At 37.1% G+C, this 19797-nt stretch overlaps 1 protein-coding gene across 3 annotated transcripts; it reads right to left on the minus strand.

Annotated features, from left to right (window-relative positions):
* LOC106672272 (4-coumarate--CoA ligase 1-like) lies at positions 1 to 7988 on the minus strand. Of its 3 annotated transcripts, none has more exons than XM_014403567.2 (9): positions 7802 to 7988; positions 7550 to 7707; positions 7336 to 7487; positions 6742 to 7091; positions 5019 to 5110; positions 4671 to 4898; positions 4181 to 4340; positions 3982 to 4114; positions 1 to 159 (listed from the first exon to the last, which is right to left on the minus strand). In XM_014403567.2, exons 2-9 carry the CDS (start codon positions 7700 to 7702, stop codon positions 105 to 107), a joined length of 1323 nt encoding a protein of 440 aa, XP_014259053.1. In that variant the 5' UTR covers positions 7703 to 7707; positions 7802 to 7988; the 3' UTR covers positions 1 to 104. The 3 variants fall into 3 exon arrangements, with proteins under 3 accessions (XP_014259053.1, XP_014259052.1, XP_014259054.1); XM_014403566.2 differs by lacking the exon at positions 1 to 159 and adding an exon at positions 503 to 2324 and having other exon boundaries at positions 7802 to 7986; XM_014403568.2 differs by lacking the exon at positions 1 to 159 and adding an exon at positions 1823 to 1910 and having other exon boundaries at positions 7802 to 7986.
* Positions 7989 to 19797: the final 11809 nt, after the last annotated feature.

Here is a 19797-nt window from a genome sequence, read left to right on the forward strand (position 1 = left end):
TACACTTGTTTTTTTTAAGTAGAAAATATTTTGTTTTTGTGGGTTTGAAGTAATTTTCAATATAACGGTAAGAAAGTCTGCATGTAAGGTCATTGGCTTGGTGGTTAAACACTCGTCAACTTGAGCGATTGGACGGTCCCTGGCGAGGTCGTAAATAACCTGCAAACCAAAATTGTTGTATGAAAATCAAATTTCAAATCTCCTCCTCGTCGTATCTCCACTTTGCCGTAGTGAGTTGGCTTTACAAACAAAGAGAGATACATGTCTTCGTTTTATTTTATTTGATGAATAATAACAAAAAATAATTCACGATCTGGAAAGACATGCATGAACTTGTTTGTTTAGCACTTTTATTTTCATCATATTGCTTTGATGGACTTGGGGATTAGACATGCAGGAACATGCAAGTCTACGTTTGATAATATAATGCGCAGTCGATCAAACCAAGTTCATTTCGTCGTAGGCGTTCGCTGAAGGAGGTCGTCCAAATAAAACAAGGTAATACATATCAATACATAACTTTATTTATTTCGTACAGATATTGACTTACCTTAATTTCACATAGATGGACTCTACGAAACTCGTACGTGCTCTCAACCAAATTACTGCTCGAAAAAGAATTGGAAAAATTTCCGATTTAAACGTAGGATTCGCTTACGAGGTGAAGGGTTTGGTCAAAATCCCAACGAAATACGGCGATGCCATTTACGCCGACCTTGAATACTTCGGACCTACTACATCGGAGACTTCTTCAACGAGAGTATTCCTCCCGAAACGTTCGAGATAATCACCGCTGACGTGTTAACTTCGTACGGCGAAACACAACGAAAAATGTCACTAGTATACAAAGGCGACCACGAAATTGAATTCATTTAATTGTAACACTTTATAAATAATATAAATAAATAATATATTCTTCAAACCGGCAGTTTTTCTTAACCCATGACACAATATGGTGGGAAAAAAACCTCATCAAATACCATAGTGGTGAAAAAATTAAGTGACGTCACTCGTCAAAACATTGGAAAATCAGTGACGTCACTCCTAGTAGTGGTGGGGGTGTCTGGAAGGAGGAAAAGAAGTGGTAAAAACTGTCTCGCCAGACGCCATGACAGGGAAGGTAGAGGGGGTAATGTTTGCCCCAAGTGTCACCTTACTGTAACTATTAATTATTTGAGCAAAAACAAACAGTTTTGTCATCAAGCAACTTAATAGATAATATTGATTTAAAAAATAGAAACAAAATTTTTATATTTCAAAGAGTCTAAAATAAATTATGTCAGGATCTGGTAGTGGAAAAGCAACATCCACAGTTAACGTAAAAAATATATATTTATCCAAATTTATTTATTATTATATTTATTTCATTGAGGGAAAAATCTGTGAATTATTTTCAATCTGATCCTGTTGGTCAAAGTAATTAACAATAGTTTTTCATTCTTTGGATTAGTATTTTCAATAAAATTTTATATTTAATATCCTCTTTACAATTATTCTCTAATATTAAGTGAATTATAGACCATTAAAAAATATATTTCTAATCAAATTGAATTTTTGTCAACATAATTGTTCTTTTGTTACATAACAAAGATGGTTTTGAAAAATAGTAACTTGAAACTGTTTAAAATGGGTAAAACAATTAGTTGAAAATATACTATCTCCATTATCAGTGTTTTTTGATAAAGAAAAATGGAATTGTACTCTTAGGCCAAGGCATTTAAAAGCATTAAAAAAATGTTTAATTCTAATTTTATGGTCACTACTGACAGATTGAATACTCAGTGCATATGTCACAAAATTTTGTGATATAAATAAATTATTTATTTTCTAATTCAGTGAGCATTAACTTCATAAAAGTGTCTACAAAAAATAATTCACCGTGTAGCTAAACTGTAGGACTGTTGGAATCTCTGTAACAAAAATAAGTATCGTATAAAACAATTTTTACATTTAAGTACTTAATATATTAAGTTTTGCCGTAAATATTTCGCCCTAAATCAATGTAAATCTCATTCTTCATGTTTCGGTACGAATGGAAAAGTTGGGCATATCTCTTCGTGTATGCGCCTTCTTTTAAAATATTTTTTATTGTGGCGAGGAAGAAAGTCCGCCATCCTTCGCCGTCTAGTTTTAAGTGTAGTATGCCATGGCTTGCTGTTCTCGCTATTGTGTCAGCCAAGTGTGTTCAACAGGTCATTATGTAAATCATTTGGCGATACTCGGGTTTTGTGTCTTATGAACACGATGTGAATTGACTACGGAGGAGTTGTAGTTTGTTTGGTGCTTTCTTCTTTGCCCGTGTCACCGACATCCAAGGTCGTTTCCTGTGTATGTAAAAATTATGTTGTGTAAATTGGAATAAAGTCGTGTGCAGAGTGCTTGATATAAGACAAAAAATGTCAAATTTTTGGCAATTTACACTGGATGAAATCCGTAAATATTAATAATTTAGGTATAAAGCAAGAAATTAAATTTTGTTTTAACAATTTGGCTTTTTTTTTTTTTTTTTTTTGAAAATTGTCAGTTGTTGAATGAGTTTGTTAGTTAATATTTTTTAAGTGGAATGTTAGAAAAGCAAATGCATTTGTAATCTAAAGGTAACAACTAAATAATTATACTTATTTCTTATTGCGAGCTCTGTTTTAGGTATAAACAAGTGTTGATAAGTTTAATAATAGACTGGGATTAATTGTAATTAATATAAATTAAGGATCTACAAATTTGAACAACTTAGAATTTAAAAAGAAACTTTACACATATCTATCTATAGTTTGGTAATTTCTGATCATTTTGGTCTGGCCTATTCTTACTGTTATATTCAGTCTGTGAGACCAAAATCAAAACGACCAAACTACAGGTTCATCCCTTTGGTGACCCCAAGAGGAAACCTCAAAACATGCATGTTAAAGCACCAACCTATTCTTTAAATCTGTTCCTTTTTATAAAGATCCTGACGATGCTCTTAATCTGTCTGACGAAGAACAAACTTACTTTACTGCCTCCTGTTTATCCAGCATTTCAACTCACCATTGTGTCCTCAATGGTCTTCAATACAACTAGAAGAACACGATCTATCATCTCTATCTCCACACCAAAAACATTCACATACAAACAAGTATCTCCTCCAAAAAAGAGAAGCATTTCTCTTTACCTAAATTTACAATTCTGTCCTAAGAACCACATACTTCCCATCCCACTGATAAATTCTCTAATCAGGAGGATTCCAAACTCTAAAACCTCAAAACTTTTCATCATCCTACCATCCAATTAGTCTATTGATGTTAATGGACAAAACCTTAGAAAAACTTCTGCTTAAGTACATTACGACCGGTTAGGGTTCAGACATTACCATTTCACTAGTCATTGTAAACTTAATCACTACTGCTCTTCAGCATCCCTAACCATCCCTTAAACCCAAATTCTCCGAACCATTGTCAGTGCTCCTTTCTATTTATCCAATCTTACCATCTAAAATAACTTTAATGTCCTTGAAGTAGACAAAAAAAGAAGCTTCAAGTAATTTCACAAATAATCATCCTATCACACAAACCCTCATGTAAGACGTCATCTCACACACTCCCAGCCTTACTATTATTAAGAAGTTTCTTTTTTCCCAATTTTGGTTGAATAATCTGACCATTCTTACTGTATGTCAATAAAATGAGCCTCAGATATCTTCAGCATCTTAAGAAAAACGCAATCAAGCATACAGCAAGAATAGACAAACAAATATCTGGCAGAAATCAATTTTCACATACTTTAAAATTATCTACCCTGTCTACAATTAAACAATAATTAAGAGTTAAAACCAGAGGATTTTTTTTACAAGAAGAATTAGAGGTCATTGCTGATTTTGGTGATTAAACTTGAAAGTAAAATGTTGTTAATCGACTTTATTTCAAACTGTTAGTTTCTAACTTGTTAGTGATTTTATTTTGTTTAATTATATATTTGAATTATTTAGAGAGTTGCTGTTCTTACACAAAATTCGTCCCCTCCAGCTCTAAAAGTTGGGCCCTGAGTGCCTTCTTTTTCGGTTTTCCCGTCGACGTTTTTGGGATGAATTCGACGAACCTGATCCCTCCATGGATTTGTTTCTTCTCTGGTACCCTCTCTGGGAGAATTTTTGTTTTCAATACCGTTAAATTAAAAAGACAGAAAAAAAACCTTTTTCCATTACCTGCTACAAACTCGAGCAGCTGGGTTTCCGAGATGGCCTTGTTTGCTACGACGAAGGCAGTCGCATGATCACCATCGATCGGGTGTGGTATGCCGAATACAGCTACATCTTTGACAGCAGGATGTGTTCGCAGGACGTTTTCTATCTCAGCAGGAGCAATCTAACGAGTTTATATAGTTGTAATTTTTAATTTATGAAAATATTTTAGAGAAAACAAGATACAAGATTCTGGGACTTTGATGAAAAGGAAGAATGTTATTTTTTGAATCAAGACTATACCCACCTATATTTATACAAAGCAAAATTTTTCCAAAATGAATGGAATGTTCTACCTCACCCATGCTTTAGTCCTGACCTCCTGTCAGACTACCACCCGAAACAAGCAATGAGACCCATTTTTTATTACATTTGCTTTAAGATAATTTCTTTGAAATAAAAATATTGATAAACTTTCAATTAAGACAATTTAAAAGAAAGAAGTAAAAAGAACCTGATAAGATTTGTAAAAGAACAGGTCCTTCAGCCTGTCAATAACAAATAAAAACCCGTCCTCGTCATAGTAGCCGATGTCTCCTGTATGAAACCATCCATTATCGTCAAAAGTGGCTGCTGTAGCTTCGGGATTGTTGATGTACCCTTTCATCATGAACGGTGATTTTAGGCAGATCTCGCCTTCCTGCCCTGGCCCGAGTGAATCACCGGTTTCCAAATCCTCAATCTGTTTCAGTTTAATCTTGTTTTACAAGAACATTGTATTGATTTAAAGCAAGTCTTAATGGAGAAACATTAGTAATCATTAAATAAATAAAAAGTAAATAAATAAAACAAGCACGCTGACCCTGCATTTAATTCCTGGTTTGAGCACTCCGCATGATCCAGGCTTATTAAGCCCCGGGAGGCCAGTCGCAATGACTCCCATTTCAGTCATTCCTACAAAATAAAGATTAAATTATCTTTAAAAAAAGTTTTGATTTAACCTTTGAAACAAACGTTTGACAATAACACCAATAAAGTTACAGTGCGGCATTAAAAAAAAAAATTGCAACGTATTAATTTTTAAACTATGCTGAAGGAATGATTTTAAAAATAACTGAAAATTTATTGTTAATTAGTTTTTAAAACAGTTATTATAGTGTAATAAAAACTACTGGTTGATGTGGTATTTTTTTTACTTTTAGACCAAACAAAGTACACAGGTTTTTTTACAATTCTGCTGTTCTAACCGATCTTGAATTTTGTTAATAAAAAGATAAAAAAAAGAATAAAGGAAAAAGAAGAAAGAAAGGAGAAAGGAAGGAAAAACTGATAAGTATTTAGATTGCTAACACAATAGGGAAATTGGGTTATTTCTCCCATTTAGTTTAATATTTACTTAAAATTTGTCAGAAATAAAGTTTTGAGTATGCAATATATGAACGTAATATACCTATTATGTTAAATAGTTTAGCTCCTATTTAATTAATTAATTTAATTCTTGACAAAACCTGTTGTGAGAGAGAAACAGCAGGGGAGTACCCATTTAGTTTATTAAAATTCAAAGCTCATTTTTAAGTTCATTTTCACTCCTAATTCCTCAGCAATCAGCTAGGAAATTGGAGGGAAGTTTAGCCCCAAAACCACAAATCCCATGTGCCCTTCTGAATTAAGTTTAGAGAATGGCAGGTCAGCCAGTATAGGGTCTCCCTTAGGTATGACAGGGAAGGAGGAGGGATTATTAAAAAAAGTCTAACATAAACATAAGCATGATTCTGGAAGTAAATTCCCAACCCCAATTCTGCAATATAGAAACATGTTCATTAGTAAGGTAGTCCGGTGTGTTAGGCCATTTTAATTGATTCGATTCTTCTTTTAAGAAGTATTAGATCTTTCACTGACATTGTTGCAATTCTTTTTCTTGGGTCTTCTTGGTACCTAGGTCATGTTTCCATTGAGAGATTCAAAGATGAATGGGTGGCAGTTTCTCCTTAACCATCGCATAACCTAAAAATGGTGTCATCATTCAATATACCCATGCTGTTTTCTTAGTTACCAGTGGCTGGTGTCTAATTCTATCTTCCCTTCAGTTTTGCACTGTTTAACTGTGCTTTGCTAGTTTTGGGTGAGGGTTCTTTAATTACTGTATCTCGTACCCTTGGAGCCTGTCCACTTGTCATTTTGGTATTTGTGATGTAGGAATCTACGTTTTGCTTATCCCCTTCCAGCTGGGTGGTCTACTTGTTCACTCCGGGGAATTCCTTTATGCCCTGGCACCCAAGATATTGTTAGGTCGTTATGTTTACCCACATTTTGAAGATTTTGGATGCATTCACTGACTATTTTAAATATGACCCTTTTATGTTCTCCTTAGATCTTTTCCAGACTGTATGACTTGCAAGTCAACCGCACTTTTCTGTAGCTTTAAATTATCTAATCCTGGATCCCTATTTTTCAATTCAAACCTCATTAACTAATATATTTTTTTAGGAACTATTGACTTTATTGTGTTGTTTTCAGGCTAAAATTATAAATGTTGACACAACAATAAAGATAATTCAAAAATGAAAAATGAAATAGCTAATTACCATATCCTTGTAGGATGGAGATCTTATTCCTGAACAACTCCTTTTGAATGCGAAGAGCACTGTCTGCACTGAGGATCACCCCGCCAACACTTAGAATGACTAAGCTGCTTAAGTCATACGCGTCTTTACCCGGGAAGTCCAGCAGTGCATTGAGTGTCATTGGCAGGGAGAACCATATGTTGGCCTTGTAGTTCTGTATACAGCTGAGGAGTTCCACTTCCTTTGGAGGGCCTCGTACAAAGACAAGCTTAAGTCCTCCAATCAATGACCCCAGTAGTATCGTAGTGCCGCTCATCCAAAAGACGGGCGATGTCAGCAAAGTAGTCGGCTGCTTGTCAATTTTCCTCGAACTGTAAATTTTTACTTTTTTAATACAAAACCAGCTATTGTCAGTCAATAAATACCTTCAACAGCACAAGCTTTCTTGGAACGAACATTCATTAAATGCAGGCTTTTCAAATGATTTGATGATTGTTTAAAGATCATAGGAGTTCGTAGGTCTAACCGGTCAATTATTATATTGATGGAAGTGTGAATTTCTGTTCATTGTGATATAAGAGAGCTTATGTTGCCAAACAAACATAGGATACTTACAAATGAGGCATGTTCTGAAGGAGGTACACATCTGTCAGCATGACGCCCTTTGGGAGGCCCGAGGTGCCAGAAGTGAATAGTACGAAGGCAACGTGGTCCTCCGGGTTGGATATAGACGGTCTGAACTCCGGGTCATTCGGTTGTAGTAGGGCCTGAAATTAATATTTTAGTTTTGTAACAACCTTTATTCTCAGCTATTTATAGCTAAATGTACCTGGAATGTCAGGTAGCTGTGTCTTCTCCCTGAGAAGACAACAAGAAGCGGTGCAGCTGATATGAGCGTGAGCGCGTTTTCAACTTTGCACAAAGTCTTGCCGCCCTCTGTGAATACGACGGTAGGTGACACAAGTTCCATGAGAGACGCCATTTCTTCTACAAAAATGGACAAAACAATATTAAGGCCTTTCATTAGCTTCATGGGTGCATACATTTCATACGAAGATACACAGGCACATTTTAACATTACCTTGTGACAAAGAAAACAGGCATTTGCATGATTTTAAAAACAAATAAAGCAGAAATAACTAGTATGTTGGACATTTCTGAACGATCAATATAAAAGCAGTAATGATCACAGTGCGTATGTACAATTGCTAGTGGATAGGAAAGAATTGTATGCATGCAAGATACATACAATAACATTATGTTTTGAAACACATATTTTTTAAAAATAATTTTCTATTGTGGATATTTTTAAATATTATCGACTACAAGAAGAAGAATAAATATGTTCAAAAATATTTAAAGACTGTCTGGATTATGCCATATCTAATCAATCTAGTTAAAATATTACAGGTTGACACTAAACATTTTTGGCAGTTTGATACTATAAATTAGAAATTGGGCAGACATGTGTTACAACTTTAACAGTGTGGTGTTAACGATTTAGCAGTTGACCAAAAAATTCGGCAGGTGATGCTAAAATTTGGACTGATAGATAAATTATAAACATGGCATGTTGATACTGGGAATTAGCCAAAATGTTGCCAAAACTTTAGCACAGTGAGCTATAAGTAGCAGATTGATACACAAATTCGGGAGGCTGATGGTAAAATTTTGGCTGATTGATAGTAGAGATGTGACACTTTTTCCCTCAGGGCCGTCTTATCAGAGAATTGGTCTAAACAGATCAATACGTTAGTGGATCGCCCTAATCCAGCGGATATGCGCGGATTTATTTTTTTCCGTAACCGACTTGATTCATCAGAGGATTTATAGGAAACCACAGATCGATAGGTTAATAATTGTTCAACGCTTTAAAAAATAATTAGCGAAAAAATCCTATTTGAAGAACATCTCGCGGCACGAAATGTTCCGTTTAATTTTTAATAACTGAACGAAATGAATGATGAAAATGTCACGAACTTATATTATTACCCCAATGGGATTATTATTATTATTATTATTACAAATGGGATTTATTGTCCATTCACCGGAAGTTTAACCCGACGATGCTATTTTAGTCTGGCCCTTTTTGATTAAATTTTTTATTCATACGTTTATAAAACATATGCACTGCCTGTACGTTGACGTACAGTGTACTTTTTACACATGGGGAAATAAAACGAAATAAATGCAAGCGAATAAACCCCTGACGCCAATTGTGGGTTTTTAGATAATGACTGATAAAACTTGTAGTTGCCCTAGCTTTATGCAAATTGGGCATAAATAACAAGCTTTCACTAACTCAACTTGTTGGGACAGTGGGCACTCTCAACAGGACACGCAAGAATGGCACAATTACACAGAAGACAAACCCTTTGAGCCCTGAAGATGATCTCAATAAAGACCGAAACGTTGGCATGATAAAGATAACGTTTTTCTTAAACCTACGTCACACCAGACCGCACCTTACGATCTTCAAATAATCATCGGCTAACGGTCACCAAACACCACATATTCTTGCGTACTTTCCATTCGCCATTTACACACTTCGGGCCGAATATTTTTGTTAGCCTTTTCTTTTCCATACCCCAAGAATCTTTTCACTTTCTTTACTCAACACCCGTTTCGCTAGCCTATTGGGCTTAGAGTCGCTTTGTAACAATCTTAGCCTTGCGAGGTCCTTGAACCGCAGAGCCTTTTGTACCGCAAACAGGCATCTATTCCCTGCCGCTATTCTCGCCTTTATTTCTGCCCATACATCATTATTCTTTGTTACAAAGACCCTAGATATTTAAAATTACTGTCTACTAGGAAACTATGATTTCCAAATTGAATTGGTCCTTCTCCACATCCACGGGTTCTCGAGGTTCTTATATACTTAGTTTTGCCCTCGTTAATTTCCAGACCGCGTTGTTGCTGGCTTCTTGCAGTGCTCCTCCCAGTACCGCCTTTATTCTTGCTATAATTAATATGTCGTACATGCCTTGTGTTGCGTTAATCTATTATAAATAGTGCCGCCTGGGTTTGTTCTAATAGCCTGCACCGCTCTTTCCAAACATAGATCGAAGATGACCCATGATAGAAGGTCTCCTTGCCGCAGGCCCGCACCCACTCTAAAATCCTCCGACAGTGTATTTTGCACTTTGACTTGGTAGCTCGTGTTATGCCACGTCATACCGATTAGCCGAACTAGCTTACATGACATGCTTACCAAGTACCCTTAAATCTGCTGAAGCTTACTAAGGGGCACTACGAGGAAGCGGTCCACTTTACCCTCCTTTTTAAACTTAAATGATCATAACTAACCAACCTACAGGTCCAACATCGTACAGACTTCAAAACGATACCTAGCAATAATAGAAATTAGATCGTTTCCCATTCCCAAATGCTTGTTCCTTGAAGATTTTAGGTGTTTTAGGTTCAGTGAGCAGAAATAACCAGGGTAGTTATTCACGAATTTGGTTGTATTGGGTGACCAGAAATGACAAGCCCAACACTCTACAGACATCAGGAATATACTACAAAATTTAAAACTTTTACTGGCTTATCGTGGGTGAAATCCTGGTTAAAATATTCACTATTATCTTTCGCCTGGGTGGATTAAATCAATGTTCTCTCATACTACTCAACATTTTAACGTAAACAGTGTCCAAAATGTTGATTTATTCGCGAAGCAATAAAATTACTTGACTGTCATTACCGGACAATGGCGTAAACTGACTGTAGATGTTGAAGTCCGTCTAAGTTATCCAAAATCGTGAACTTAACACATATTTTGACTAATTAAAATCCATCGAGGATAGGCAGATAAAAATAATCGGAAACGATCAAGTTTCTATTACTATCTTCTTGAGGTCATTAGGGCGTTGAACCTGCAGCTTTTTTAGTCTTTTAGTTATTTAGATCTTAGTTAGTCTCCTAGTTAGTCTTTTTTTGTTATTTAGATTACCTTAAGACACAAAAAAATCGTGAAAAGTTAGTATATTTTGACGGGACAAAACAGCGGGAATTGAAAGACCGAAATCATCGGATACGATGAACCATTATCTCTGGATGGTATCTTCTTGACGTCTGTAGTGTGTTGGACCTCCAGTTCAGGTTATTTTTGGTCGTTTAAATCTGCTAATGACATCCAAATAATGAAGTGTTACATATTTTCGTTGACAGACCAAAATGAACAAAAACGATTCAGCTACTTTCATTAATGTGGGAAATCTTCTTGGAATTTGCGATGTACCTATAGATTAGACGTTGCTGATCATTTAGGACTTTCAAGGACAACCAAATCATGAAACTTTTGATGCTTTTTCAGGCAAAACGAGGATTGGAAGACCAGAATTACTTGAAACGATCTAACATGCATTGAAGTTAGGTATCTTCTGGAGTCCTGTTGGGTTTTGAATTTGCAGTTTTGTCGTTCGTTCTTTTAAGTCTTCCTAAGAGCCCAAACAGTGAAACGTTCCATATTTTCTTACAGGACAAAACAATGAAGATATACAAGCTAAAATCATAGGACAAAACCAAGATATCCCTTACTGAGATGTCTTCTTGAGGTTCAAGGGTGTTGACCTTGTTGTTTAGTTATTCCTGATCATTTAAGTCTGCCCNGCAGTCTAGTGTCGTTGTACAAATCTTTCTGACAGACCAATGTTACGAATTTGTACATACCACAGGACAAACTACAGGTTAAACAACCAAATTTCATAAAGAAGAAATATTACAAATGGAAAGGTTGTTTCGGTTTATTATGCCAATTAATTCGTTGGTGGTGAGGTAACTCTTCCATTTATTTTAAACAACTACTGAAATGTAAGCAGGGTGTGGTAATGTTTCCTTCCATGCAAAAAATACCACTGAAGATGACAAAATGCCGAAACATGTATGAAAGACCAAAGAACCCAGGATATTTCAGGATGATCAGAAACGACCGAACTACTTGTTCATTTCATAAAGTTCGCTGAGGATGGCGTTATACAGAAACACGTCACAGACCAAAACATACCAAGATTATCAGTCCATCATCCTGCGGACATCCAGAAGAAAACACACAAATTGACAGGTGCATTGCCATTTCACCTTAAGGTTGCAGGGGGATGTAAGCAGGATGACGCATTGACTCAACCCATTCCAAAATACACGACAAAAAAAATCCTAAAAACTCTGATAAAAAAACAACCAGAGTAGATCAGGATGATCGGACACGGCCAAACAAATCCATCACCCCATCGCTTCCATAGGAAACATCACAAATTGTTTTTCAACGGTTCCTCAAGGATATAAGCAAAATGAGAAATCACTTCACCTTCCAAGATGGCGAATGTCTTGACTCAAGTGCCTGACTATGAAAATCATAAAGCATATGGTGCTTGTGTGCTTATAGCAATAAGTTTAATATTGTTATTCTAATTTTGTCTTAACTTAGCCACACGGGTATATCACAGTAAATTATAGTCTATAGAATCGAGGAACTTTAGAGTGTTCACTGTAAACGTAAGAAAGCCTATCCCACGTTGTTGGCTAGGCGCCTCCCGTATTCATCACGTACCGTTCAAACTCTGATCTACGCTTATCAAATAAAGTACAGTAGAACAGTATGTGATCCCACGTCTGTTCCTCTGGATTACTGCAATGACATTTTGTGCCCTCTATAATCTTGAAACGATGGAGGTATGGTCGGTTTTTCCGTGTCCAGTCACTTGGATCGACTTATAATGGTCCTTAAACGTTGAGTTTGCTCGGGCAGTTGTCATTGGGAAGAACCTTGTGATGTGAAGCCCTTTTGTTGTGGCCGATCATTGTTTTTAACATCGTTGCTTTCTTGTCTCATCTTGGGGTTTATATACCTAATCCTAAACCTAAAATCCACCTAAAACCTAATTTCGTTCTTGCTGTTGACTGCCTCCTTGGCTAATGTGCCAGCTGCTTCGTTTTCAGTGAATTCAAAATGTGCTTTTATCCACTCGATGCTTATAGACCAACCGTCGGTATTTTCTAGGTGGAAAGCCAGTTGCCTGATTTCTTCAACAAGAAACGAGTTCAAAGCCACTCGTCCTGAATCGGGATGGCTATCTGTCCATAATGTGGCCGTTCTTTTATCAGGGTTTGGATTGTATCCCTCTAGGCACGTTAAAGCTTCGAGAATAGCCAGAAGTTCGGCTTGATTGTTGGAGCACCAACTTTCCGTTTTATGTTTTTCCTCGTGAATTCTGATAGAATATTTGAAAATTACAACTGCGCAACCGACTTGGCCGTTCATTTTGCTTCCGTCTGTGTAAATCTGATATCACGATCGTACCTTTCGAGGTTTTCATCTATTCCAGGGAACATTGCCAGGTGCGGCTATTTATCTACTGGTAAACAGTAATCAATTTCATAGTTTGGTCCTATATGTGTAGTAATTCCCTTCAAAATTTGATTTTGACCGACGGTTAACATATAAAACAGACATTACATTCCTCACATCAAACATTTCTACGTAGTCTTCTTCAACAATTTCGCTTTCCTTTCTCCAATTATCCCCGTCTATATAATCAAGAAAGAATAATCAGCCCGAACAATGGGTCCGTTCTTTCCGATTGTCGGCTCGTTTAACCTCAAAGATACCGACTCCTCGTAGAAAAATGAATTTCTATTACCATTTCATTCTCCACTCCTTCAAAATCAAACATATATAAACAAAAAAACATTAATCTCTCAACATGGTACACAACCATGACATATCTACACAGAAAACAAACACTTTGAGTGAGCACGAATACTCTGATTGAGTCTAAAATTTTGAGCATTGTCTAAATTCATTTTCTCACATCTTACATGTATTTGCACAATTTAAAAAATGTTTATCAATACCAGGCTCTGAAGATGATCTCAATAATGATTGAAACGTTGGCACGATAAAGAAAATGTTTTTCTAAACCTACCGGTAGACACCAGACTGCATCTCACGATCTCCAAATAATCATTATAATTAATTATTATATATAAAATATATCACGGATAAGGCATCAATTCTGATTTTTTTCTGCATAATTCAAGTTATTATGCAAAAAAAGTATTAATTTAGCTACATCGATACAGGAAACAAATCTGTATATTTGGAATGGATCGGGGCTTACCTCCGCTATGGACTTGACGTGGTACTTCCTCATTGACGAGAGTAAGACTTCGGCGAGGGAGAGGTCGGCGTCGAGTTGTGGTGCCGGTGGCCCGGAGATCTCTAAGACGTTTCCTTCTCTGTCCGTCATGTCTGTGCAGGGTCTGGAGCTGTTCTGACGGCCCTTGGAGAACGACGACTGACTCTAGCAGAAGTGCGCCAGCGTCGCGTTTCTTAGTTTACTGTCAGCGCGCTGTAGTTTGTTTATTGCCGTACTCACAACGTTTTATCTCCTCTATTTGTTCGATTTTATGAATTATTTCTATAATTTTGATATAGATTTAGATTCAAGTTGTTGAGTATCAACTTTTTTTTTACGATTTCTCTATTATTTAGTTAGATTAGATGCTTCACCTTGCTTACATCCCTGAGCTACCACCATAGAAGGCGAATTGGTGGAACGCCTCTGACATCGTATTTGTCGGATTTCTTCTGGAAGACCGGGGTTGATCTACCTTTAGTTCGGCGTTTTCTGATCATCCTGATCTGTCTATCCTCAATTTTTTCGTTTGTCTCCGTACTCCCCCTTCTCCGTAGTATCCCTTATTAACCAATGAAAATGGTGGAAAACGCGTCTGGCGAAGAGAAGCACCTTAGAAAACGGATTACAATTGCTGAAATTTATGCTTCAGATCTGCGGGGGAGTTGGGTCGATTCTATTCATCCTGGTTGGACCGTCGCTGTTTAACCTGTCAGACGCGTTTCAGTATGTCATCTTCAGTGGTGTTGGGAATAAATGGAAGGAAGGAGTTGCCTCTAACTGGCTAACCGTCCTAGCCAACCACTGAAAGATAACACGTCTGACAGACAGCAGTGTGACTGACTCAACAAAGATGATTTTACCTTGTTCCTCACTCACTTGATTGTTGTGTATATGCCATTTTTGCTAATGATTTATTTTTTTCGATGTTTAGCTTCAGGGGTTTTCCAATTGTGTTTGTTTACATTTAATGTCTGTTTTGTAGTGTTTCGTTCTGTGTGTGTTTTGCTTACTAGTTTATTCATTGTTTCTATATTGCCGTTTTTGTCAATGTTTAGTTAGCAGTAGTTTTTAGCCTGCTCATCATATACATTAGCGCTGTAGTGGGTCGAACCAGCTTCCATGATGACGCTGACATAAGTTGAATTAAGTTATCCGTTTTTACGATAGGCCGAGATGTACATGCTATAATGTTTATGTAAAGTGTGGTTGAGATGAAAAATTAGTGTCACGAGTGGGACTTGAACAACCCACTTCTTCCGACTTTAACCACTTACGATACCGGAACTTCGGTCCCAGGACAACTTACCTTCTCGACCTAGAACTTTTTTAACCTCTTAAGTTACCTCTTTTGGGCATTTTTCATCTCAACCGCACTTTACATAAAAATTATAAATCAAATTAAATCATGAAATCATTAATCGTTAAATCATCATCATCAAAAAAACATTTTATTCGGTTTCTGCAGTAAATATTATGTTTCTAAGTAAGCAGTTGTGGTTAATGTGACAGACTCTCGGCTCGTAGATCCCGCAGTCGTGGGTTCGATTCCCACCGTCGCCTCTGGCCCTTTTTTTCACAATACGCATACGCATTAATATATCATCTCCTTAGCTAATATGCATAAAAAATATGCTTATAAGGCTATATTTTTTTTTAAAGTAAGCAGTTCAGGTCTGCTGAAGTCTTTGGCGAGAATACCAGGAGTGACAGCAAGTCCGGTCCACTTTGCTCTCTGTTGAAGACCGTGTGGTCAATATCTCACTGGGACTCTCAAAACGACGCACAAGAATGACACATCTACACAGAAAACAAACACTTTGAGCCCTGAAGATGATCTCAGTAAAGATGGAAACGTTGGCACGATAAAGAAAATGTTTTGCTAAAACCTACTTCAAACCAGACCGCATCTCATAACCTTCAAATAATTATTAAATTCAAAAATTTCGACATACACATACTTACTCAAACCTGTTTGGATGTACGGGTGCCAAGCTTCTGGATCGGCCAAATAGTCCAATATTCAAAGATTACAAAGTTTTCAATCCGAAATTTTAAGATTAATTGTTCCTGCCCCTTTTTTACTTAAACAGTAACACACTTCACAGAGACCTTCACATGCCAACAATTGTTTCATCCATCAAAACATAGCCGTTTTCATAATAAATTACAAAATCACACTTACACAGAAATACGATTACTCCATTCCCCACAATTACACGTAAACGTCTCGAAAAAAATATGTATGAGACCTCTTAAATGGTTTTATTAATCCAGAGTGGTTGTCAATGGGTAGCTTTCTGCCCGTAATGCCACTAACAAAAATTGAAATCCAATCTGCTGGTTGTATATTACACGTACAGCTGTAGATACAATAAATGAAGTTAAAAAAATATGTTTTTAATTAATGAAGCCTAAAAAGTACAGTTACAAATTATTTTTGTTTTGTGTTTCTGTGTTCATATGATGAGTTGGGTGGGGTTTTGCGCATTTTTTCTCAACTGGAACACCCTGGGATCAACTCCAAAATTCACTTCCAGAAATCCGACATGCACACGGTTGGTTTGTTAGATATAAACAAAACTGCAATTTTCCAAAAAAGAACGTGTGTCTGGAGTACTGGACAAAGTATACTGTGTAATTTTGGTATATTTATTAAAATGGGAGCTAGGAAAGAGAAAGCGGTCCGAAATTATAAAAACCACAGCTGCTTGGAATGTGTACAATGTTTTTTCTGAAAATTTCAAAAGTGTATAACACAAAGATAAAAATTTTTGTTTATCTAAGAAGAAATGGTGATTTATGTTTTAATGATTCTTGCTGCGAAATCGGTTACAATTCTTGCTGATGATTCGCACGGCACGGGAAACCATTTCAAGGGCAATCTGGCCAGCTGGGAAGACTTTCCGTCCTTCGTCTGCATTTGGGTAGAAGGGGAGAAGCGGTTTCACGCATCGGGGGTCCTGGTGACGGCCAAGGCGGTCATCACGTCGGCTTACTTGTGGACGATCAAGTCCGTCCGTCCGGATAAGTCGTCGGTCCACGCCGGCTGGGTCTACAAGATGAAGCAGAAGCAGTGGCGTCTTGTGAAAAAGGTCGTCATTCACGCCAAATTCGTCGAAGGCCGTGACGGACCCAACGAGAACGACGTGGCTTTGGTCGAACTGTCCGAGGGTTTCGTGATCGACGCGACCATCAAGCCGATGGAGATAAGTACGGGGGAGATGTTGGAGGACCTTTGGACCCGGATCCTCGTGCTTAACTCGTTGTGCTACGCCGTCGGAGCCAGCGGTTCCGGAGCGATGAACGTGCTCTTCTTCGAAGTACAACCGGTAAACTGCACCGGCTCAGTCGGCGAACAGCGTAACTCGATCATCTGCACTTCCCCGGTCGGCGCGGAATTCAACGTCTGCCCTCCCAGTCAATACGGCGTCCCGCTCGTCTGCGATGACCTCGTCTTCGGCATTTTTCTCTACTCCGATTTCGTCTGTTGCAGCGGAGGTACAAAGAACTGTCGTGAGAAGTGCCTGCTTTTCACTTCCCTCGGACATTATCTGGACTACTTCAACATTTCCCATTCAAACAACGAAGGGTGGCATGGTGTGCAAAGAAATTGGATTTTTATTATGTCAGCTTTCCATTTTCTTCCAGAATTATTCTCGAAAACATGAATTTCTAAAATAAAATGCTATATTATGTTCTATTTTTGTTAATGTGAATTCAGTCATGTGTTACAAACCGTGTTCGTACCAGTTACTGTTAACTGTTCATTTTTATTTTTAATTTAACTAGAAATTATCTACGATATAATTAATTATTAGCCTTCAATATGATAATACTCTAAAATGTACTATATACTATAAAAAAGAAACCGATATGAAATGCAGTTTTCGAACTAAAGTCTAAAATAGAGAGTCACATGAAAGCAATAGGTACATTGCAGATTTAAAACGCCCTTCTGCCTGCCCATCTGATTGTACGACTTTCTTGACTGCCATATTCATTAAAGATAAATCATTTGATTAAAAACTAGTATAAAGGCAATTAATAAGAAATTTAAAAAACTGGGGTACCGCAGAGGTCCATCTTAGAGCTCATACTATTCAAAGCCTACTCCCGCGATGCGATCCCCTGCCCATTTGAAATACACGAATTTCTTAACTGCCATGTTCATTAAATGATGTATTATTTGTTTAAAAGACTATTCTATGTAAAGGCAATTATTAAGAAGTGACAGTTCAAACAGACAAAAACCTGAGTGCCGCAGGGGTACACCCTAGGGCCCAATCTATTCAAAACCTACAACAACTGACGCCATCCTCTTTATCCGACGACTTACTTGACATTCAATGTCATATAGGTTCAAAATTAAAGTTCACAAAATGCTGCACAGGCAAATCTTAAGCTTGGATTCTCAAGGTCTTCAATGTGACTTGTTTGGTCGTATCCGATTAGTTTGTGGCGTGTCAAAGCGTTTCGGCTTTTCACCATCTTCAGTGGTAGGTTTGTGTTACGCCTCGCCCTACTTATATCCCTGACAACTTCCTAAGATACAATACACGGTGGCCTAACTGATCAGTAATAAATATAGTAAAAGTAAGGCCTGAAAAAATGTGGGGAAAACTTTTCTTTCTAAGTATGCGAAATAATCGTTCGTTATTTACATTTATTTGTTCGAACGTTAAACTTAATAGCACATGTAAAACAAGGTGTGTGTGCTTTTAACTTAATAAAAATGTGGTTCTTCGGTTTGTATTGTTGATCTCTCATCGTATGACAGATGGCAATATAATACTCTTAATTGCAATTGTATTTTACCATTCGAGTAGATCTGAGATAACGTTAATTAATTACTCAGTCATCTGTTCTCTCCGGAGCAAGAAAAAGGCTTATAACGTTGAGCATTATGGACATTTAAAAATGGGCAAATGCGACGAAACGATCCTAATGCCATGACCACCTGCCAAGTTGTTGCATTTCGTTTATCGCTTTTGATCTAAAAACAAAGTTTAAAACATTGAAACCTCAGACTCCTAACATAGTTTCGTGGGTTTTTGCGTATCGCTTCTAGTGGTCTGCGGAGTAATGGACTTGATATAGTTTGGTCCGCCAAGTTTCATTTTTTGGTAGACCAGATTTCATCAGGTTCGTTTTTTCGCCATTTTCAGAGGGGATTTTGTAATAATTTTCGATTGATTCTTTTATTCAATGATACTTTTAACTTTTTTAATTCAAAAGGTAATAACAGGTAACATACAACCAAAGTAGAGAGATAGAGGGAGGGAGAAAGAATGTAAACAGCTCAAAAATGAATAGGGATATTGTAATTTATTCTTAAGTAAACACGAAGAATATTCATTTTGTAAACAAACACTTTTTCTCGTCTTTTCTCCATTTAATCCAGTTGTATTCTCTTTAATCTTGGAAAGATTCTCGAACCACTTGAGTTCACCGGCAGGTGGATATCGCAGAGGCAGTTGTTAGTTCTCAGAGCGTGGTCTCCCGGGCTTTAGTCCGATTCCGAGAGACTGGAAGTACCAAAAGAGGCCTGGTAGTGGATGTCAGCGCATTACGACGATGTGCTAACCAATAACCAAAATAATCCCGCGAAGTCCGTTCGGATTAGCCTATGTTCGTATTATCGTGACCCTGGTGTATAAGAATAAGAAAGTCTTATTTCTCTGTCTGGGAAATATGAACCAAGCGTATCCAGATCATTAAGAGTTTATCGACTTTATCCGATTTCAAGAAACGAGAAAAAACTTGGACCAAGAAACAACAAGCGATAACAATGACAGTCCAAAATAGCTGTGTGACATACTCATAGATGTCATTCCTAAATGTACGAGACTGAGAGGGACGTTACGTATTAAAATAGTATCGACAAAATGACTTACTCTTTAATTATATAGTTTACAAAAACAAAAATAAATGTGACAGTCCG

This window comes from Cimex lectularius, unplaced genomic scaffold (assembly GCF_000648675.2).
Source record: "Cimex lectularius strain Harlan isolate CLEC.00 unplaced genomic scaffold, Clec_2.1 scaffold17, whole genome shotgun sequence".
Classification (NCBI taxonomy): Eukaryota; Metazoa; Arthropoda; class Insecta; order Hemiptera; family Cimicidae; genus Cimex; species Cimex lectularius.